The following is a 5,838-nucleotide window of genomic DNA, read 5'->3' on the forward strand; positions in this document are numbered from 1 at the left end:
TTCACTACATCACATTTCTTTAATGCTGAAGGTTCATGCTGACATCATGAGAAGAAAATCGTCTGAGTACAACTAGCCATTTCTTGGGGTAACAGTACACACATGGTAGCATGTGCAAATGCTGATGAAGTATAAAAATGGTTTCTCTGAACATTTAAACTTGCCATAAAAGGGGATTTTCCTGGAACGCCACTGCTAATTACTATTGCTATTGACAGTAATAATAATTACTATTAATATTTACCATAGCATCACTTGAATTGCCTGTCTTAAAAAAAAAGAGACCAAAAGGTGCAGCTTACCACCTCTAGAAATGGTTGACTGCCCATCAGAGGAGTCATCCCTTGGGTCAGCTGGAGAGTTGTGTGTCAGCACAGCCCTGCAAAGGAGGGAAACCCTGTCTCAGGTGCATCCCTTTCCCACAGGGTCCCAACACAGCCAGCCCTCGTGCCTGGCCAGTCAAGGAAGGCAAAAATCAAGCCCTTGGCCAGGAGCAGTGTCTCTCTATACCTTCCCCTTGCAGGGTGTTCATAAACCAGGATGGATTCTGGCTGATTGCAGCCCTGGCAGGGCAGCATGATTGCATTTTTAGCTCCTTTGCCAAACAGGAGCCTATTTCTGTCTGTCTGAGCACCTGCCTTCCCTGACCAAGCATTTCCATCCATTTTCCTTAGAAAAGCTTTAAGAGCAAACCCAGAGTGCCCCTCGTTAGGGGAAAACTCCACAGAGCAGCCACAGCACATCTCCCTTCTTTATCCCAAAGCTGCTCACAGTCCTGTATGTCAGGTTTTTCAAATGGACAAAAGAAAACAGGTATTTTTAGGACAGAGTTGCTGGTTTTGGCCAGGCTGGTCAGTGAGCTGGCTTTTCCATCTGCCCGGAGGGACCTTGCTGTGGTGCCATCTGCAGGCCCACTGTCTGGGTGCAGAAAAAGAGAAAGATTTCAGAGAGCTGCCGTTTTTCAGGAGGTTGCATGCCAAGCCCTCCGGGCAGTCCAAAGGCTGCAGGATTTGTTTACCACACTCCCTCTTTCCATACAAGAGCAACCGTGTTTTCAGTTCTGTGGTTCCTGGCTTGCTACACATTTTCCCAAGAACTTAAAGCAAAAATCGTTAAGCTTGGTTGAAACAGTATTTTAAACCACAATGAACCTTTATCTGAAATATTTCCAGCTGTTGTTGGTCCAAGCAAATCTGCTTTTCTTCCCCAGGTCGTATGAATTTGCTCATTCCCACAGCAATCTGATCTCAGGTTGGAGAGGGCTCTTGTGAAATAAGGATTCTTTGCTCCAGGTGAATTTTCAGGCAGCCTTACCTTACTCAGGAAACATAAGGCTTTTTAGAGGAAAAAGGTAACTCCTCAGAGTGTTCCTGCTTTAAATCCAGTTCAAAATACCTTTGTTTTACACAGGAAAACTGGCACCCCCCCCCTCCTCCAAGGCGTTTCAGTAGGCTCCCTGCACTTCCAGCTCACCCAGCCAGGCTTCTGCTGGCACACGCAGGCAGCAGCACACAGGACAGCCATTCAAAGCACCCAAGCAAAGGAGGACAGGATGGGAGCAACCCAGGACTCATTTGCAAGCCTGACAAGCCTGCAGGCTACACCTCTCCCAGCAGACACCCAACTCCATGGGAGGGCTGCCTCCACCCAGCCCCATTCGTGGGGCAGGTATTGCTGCTGTCCCAGGGCTAACACCAGCTCCTATCCAGTGGCAGGTTATTCAACCTTTTTCTCTCTGCAAAGGAACTTGGAGTCATTACCCTCTAGTTGAATAAACACTGAGTTTCTACGCGTTGCAGCTGCTGGAGATAAGCGGCTCCAGGGAACTATATCCAACATACCTTGATCCTGGGAGCTTAAATCCTCTAGCTTAAGTCCTTGCTCCAGATCAGGATCTAAAGCAGTTGGGGTTCAGACAGCAGCTCCAACTCTGCCTGCCAGGGAGAGAACGACACATCACCTCCAAAGACAGTGAACCGAGCTTGCTAAAAACAGGGGGGGCTGTGCAACCTTGTGCATCACTTACCTGCCTCTCAGAAGCCTCAGGCCCTGCCCAGCGTTTGTGCTTCCAGGAGGCAACATCCCCAGGCAGAGGGCTGACACTCACCTTGCAGAGATTTGCTGCTCAGCAGCTTAACTGCAACTGCCCCTCCTTCCGCACAGAATTAAGCCAGAATTAAGACGAGCTACCACCATGGTCACACTGTCCCCTGACACGTCCCCAGGCGGCCATTTCCTCTAGGGCAAACCCACTCCAGTGAAATGCAAATGAAGAATCCTCTTTGTAACGTTTCTACTAAGGCAAAGTGGGGAAAGAAGAAAGCAAAGCTGTTGGGCCCCTGTGCCAAACCAAATGGTGAAGAAAGCGATCAGCTCAGCACTTTATTCACATACACCCATCAGACCAGCAAATCCAGCAAGCCAGAAGGTGGATGGTAGCAGAGCTGCCTTCCCCTTCTACCTCATAGCAGCCCTGTGAGCACAGCCCTGTGCCACACCTTATTCTGGCTGGCAGGCAGTGGTCTCACCTGAGGCACAGGTAGCTCAGCAGCCTGCACAGCACAGCCCTGCTCAGCAGCCTGGCTCTCAGCTCAGGTGGGCACGTGCTGCTCATGCCAAGGCAGGTATCTCAGGGCTGCACCGTGCCTGGGCATGACCAACTATCCAGAAACCACAGCTCCTTACCCACCCTCCACCAGCTTCCCATTTCCCACCGACAGACACACACACACAGCACTTCAGATGGTGATTTCTTTTATTGATGTAAGGTGGTACACAAACAGATCAGTTTCTATCAGCCTCTCCACCTCCCCCAGGCTCGGGGAGAAGTTGGAGGAGTGGGGGAGACAAGGGAACAGAACTGGCCTCTCACTGCAGGATGCAGAGCTAAGCGGTGGTGAAGAAGGGCAGGGGCTCCAACAAAGGAGAGTCCTGCTTTCCTAGACAGCAGGGGGGCTGTGTGCTCGGCTCACTCCTTGGATGCCATGTGGACCATCAAGTCCACAACACGGTTGCTGTAGCCATACTCGTTATCGTACCTGGGGACAGAAGCAGAAGGGCTTGCCAGGACTGACCCATTCCTGGCATCCCCTTCCTCCACTGCTCCTGCTCCTCTGCCCCATCCCACACAGCCCACATCCCACACTTCCAAGTAAAGCAGGAAACATGCCATACAAATCTGAAATAACTGTAGCCTTCTTCCCTTATAAGTAATCTCACTCCACAGAGCTTTTAAACAAGGGAAGAAGGCTACAGTTATTTCAGATAAGTAATCTCACTCCACAGAGCTTTTAAACATGTTTGAGCCCCTTTACTCAGCAGGGCTCTGTGTATCCCCCAGCACTGCCAACCTGGCAGTGATGAACAGGACCAGAGCCTGTCGCTTGCCTGTGACAACCCCTCCCCACCACTCTCCCAGGCTGTGCTTACCAGGAAACCAGCTTGACAAAGTGGTCATTAAGTGCAATGCCAGCACCTGCATCAAAGGTGGAGGAATGGCTGTCACCGTTGAAGTCACAGGAGACAACCTGAAACAAGAGAGGGAATTTTTAACACCAGGTTACCAACAGCCTTAACCAGAAGGGCCCCAGTCAGGACACCAGCAAGGCTGCTCCTGTTGGGAAAAGGAGGCAAGCACCAAGAGCCACAAGGTGTTACCTACCTGGTCCTCTGTGTATGCCAGGATGCCCTTCAGGGGCCCATCAGCAGCAGCTTTCACTACCCTCTTAATGTCATCGTACTTGGCCTGGGAAGAGAGAGATGCATTTAAGATGGTCAGATGGCAACCCCACACAAAATGTCTGCCGGGGGCGGGGAGAGGTGGCAAAGCCTCTTAGGGAAGGGAGATCAATGCACACAAGGTAACCCCAGGCAAGAGGAGTTGAGAGGAAGCAGGGGCAGGCCTGGAGGTTGTTAGGGCCTTGGTCCACAACACTTACTGGTTTTTCCAGACGGCAGGTCAGGTCCACCACGGAGACATTGGGGGTTGGCACACGGAAAGCCATTCCAGTGAGTTTCCTGTGAGAGGAGAAAGTCAGCCAGGAACCAACTCCCAACACTCCATTCTGCCAGGAAGGGGTCACAGCCAGGCACCTGACACCCGAGGAGGGACAACACTCACCCGTTGAGCTCAGGGATGACTTTTCCCACAGCCTTAGCAGCCCCAGTAGATGCTGGGATAATGTTCTGGGCAGCACCTCTGCCATCCCTCCACAGCTTGCCAGAGGGCCCATCCACTGTCTTCTGTGTGGCTGTGATGGCATGGACAGTGGTCTGCAAGGAAGAGAGCACAGCATCAGTAAGCACACAGCTGGTACTCTCCAGAAAAGGCACCTGGGGGATGCAGGGAGTACCAAAGCCTCTCCTCTCATGTGAGGGGATGCAGGGATAGAGCAGCAAGCTCCAGACCTACCATGAGACCCTCCACGATGCCGAAGTTGTCATGGATGACCTTGGCCAAGGGCGCCAGGCAGTTAGTAGTGCAGGAGGCGTTGCTGGAGAAGAGAGAGAGGAAGGTCTATCAGCCAGGGCAACACATCTACAGAGATGAGACCCCATACAGGTGGGTGAGAGCTCCAGGCCATGAGATCATCTTCCCCTTCCCCTTACCTGACGATTTTCAGAGACTTGTCATACTTCTCATGGTTGACACCCATCACAAACATGGGAGCATCAGCTGAGGGGGCAGAGATGATGACACGCTTCGCACCACCCTTCAGGTGAGCCTGGAACAAAAACAAGATTCCATTAACTCCCTCCAACAAGTCACTTTTCCAGGCAACCTCTTCTCCCTCCAAGCCCCATCCTGAGTTGCTTTGTACACGACAGGCAGGAACAGCAATCTCTCTTCTCCCACATGTGACTGTGCCATACTCACCCCAGCCTTCTCCATGGTGGTGAAGACACCAGTAGACTCCACAACGTACTCAGCACCAGCATCTGCCCACTTGATGTTGCTGGGGTCACGCCTGAGGAGGGACAGAACTGTTGAGAGCAGCTCTGCAAGAAAGCCTGCTGTCATCCCCCAAAAGGGGCAAGAGAAAGACACCTACTCCTGGAAGATGGTGATAGCGTTGCCATTAATCACGAGTTTCCCGTTCTCAGCCTTGACAGTGCCCCGGAAGTGACCATGAGTAGAGTCATATTTGAACATGTAAACCTATTCGTGGAGGGGAAAAAAAAAAATAAATAAAGGAAGGTCGTGGTACCCTGGCTGCCACCTCCTCAGCCCTTGCTCTGCCCACACCACAGCCCCAGCTCCCCATCTCCCCGGTGACCTTGCCCAACCAGCGCCCTGCGGAGCCTCCCAGCCCTGTCTGTGCCTGCACATCCCAGCAGGCTTTCCCAAGAAGCTGCTAGAACAGAGCCAGGAGAGCTCTACTCCGAGAAGCCCCGAGGGGGCACCACGAGGCAACTCACCATGTAGTTCAGATCGATGAAGGGATCGTTGATGGCCACCACTTGGACTTTGCCAGAGAGGATGGCAGCCCGGGTGACCAGGCGGCCGATGCGGCCAAATCTGGGGAGAGAAAGGGAGAGACATGGATGGAGAGGAGCAAAGAGGAACCTGCCAGGCTGGGCACAACCCCCTGCCTTCCCTCGGGAGCATCTGCCCTGCCCAGGGGGGCAGGAGGGAGCCCAGCAGCAGCGTCCAAAGGCCGAGGCACCTCGGTTAAAGATTAAGAGCGACCCTCGCACCGGAAAGGTCAACTACTAAATTTACTGAGGGCTCCGGGGATCCGGTTACTCCTCAGCCCGGCGGGAGAAGGTCACATCCCCCCCACCCCCACCCCCGGGCTTGCGGCTGACACACGATCCACCCCGCAACCTTTCCGGGGG

General features: G+C 52.8%; 1 protein-coding gene across 1 annotated transcript; it reads right to left on the reverse strand.

Annotated features, from left to right (window-relative positions):
- Positions 1-2,737: 2,737 nt before the first annotated feature.
- Positions 2,738-5,165, reverse strand: GAPDH (glyceraldehyde-3-phosphate dehydrogenase). Its single transcript, XM_009998624.1, has 9 exons — positions 5,052-5,165; positions 4,877-4,967; positions 4,609-4,724; positions 4,412-4,493; positions 4,121-4,272; positions 3,939-4,017; positions 3,662-3,745; positions 3,430-3,527; positions 2,738-3,038 (listed from the first exon to the last, which is right to left on the reverse strand). Exons 1-9 carry the CDS (start codon positions 5,150-5,152, stop codon positions 2,969-2,971), a joined length of 873 nt encoding a protein of 290 aa, XP_009996926.1. The 5' UTR covers positions 5,153-5,165; the 3' UTR covers positions 2,738-2,968.
- Between the last annotated feature and the right edge of the window lie 673 nt (positions 5,166-5,838).

This window comes from Chaetura pelagica, unplaced genomic scaffold (genome assembly GCF_000747805.2).
Source record: "Chaetura pelagica isolate M959 unplaced genomic scaffold, ChaPel_1.0 scaffold120, whole genome shotgun sequence".
Classification (NCBI taxonomy): domain Eukaryota; kingdom Metazoa; phylum Chordata; class Aves; order Apodiformes; family Apodidae; genus Chaetura; species Chaetura pelagica.

Excerpts from the sequence above, each read along its gene's own strand:
- GAPDH (XM_009998624.1), bottom strand. The coding sequence starts at position 5,152 with ATGTTCAAATATGACTCTACTCATGGTCACTTCCGGGGCACTGTCAAG. Across the intron at positions 4,018-4,120 it reads GTCATCCCTGAGCTCAACGG|GAAACTCACTGGAATGGCTT; the intron begins GTGAGTGTTGTC and ends CTCCTCTCACAG. Across the intron at positions 3,039-3,429 it reads TTTGTCAAGCTGGTTTCCTG|GTACGATAACGAGTATGGCT; the intron begins GTAAGCACAGCC and ends TTCTGTCCCCAG.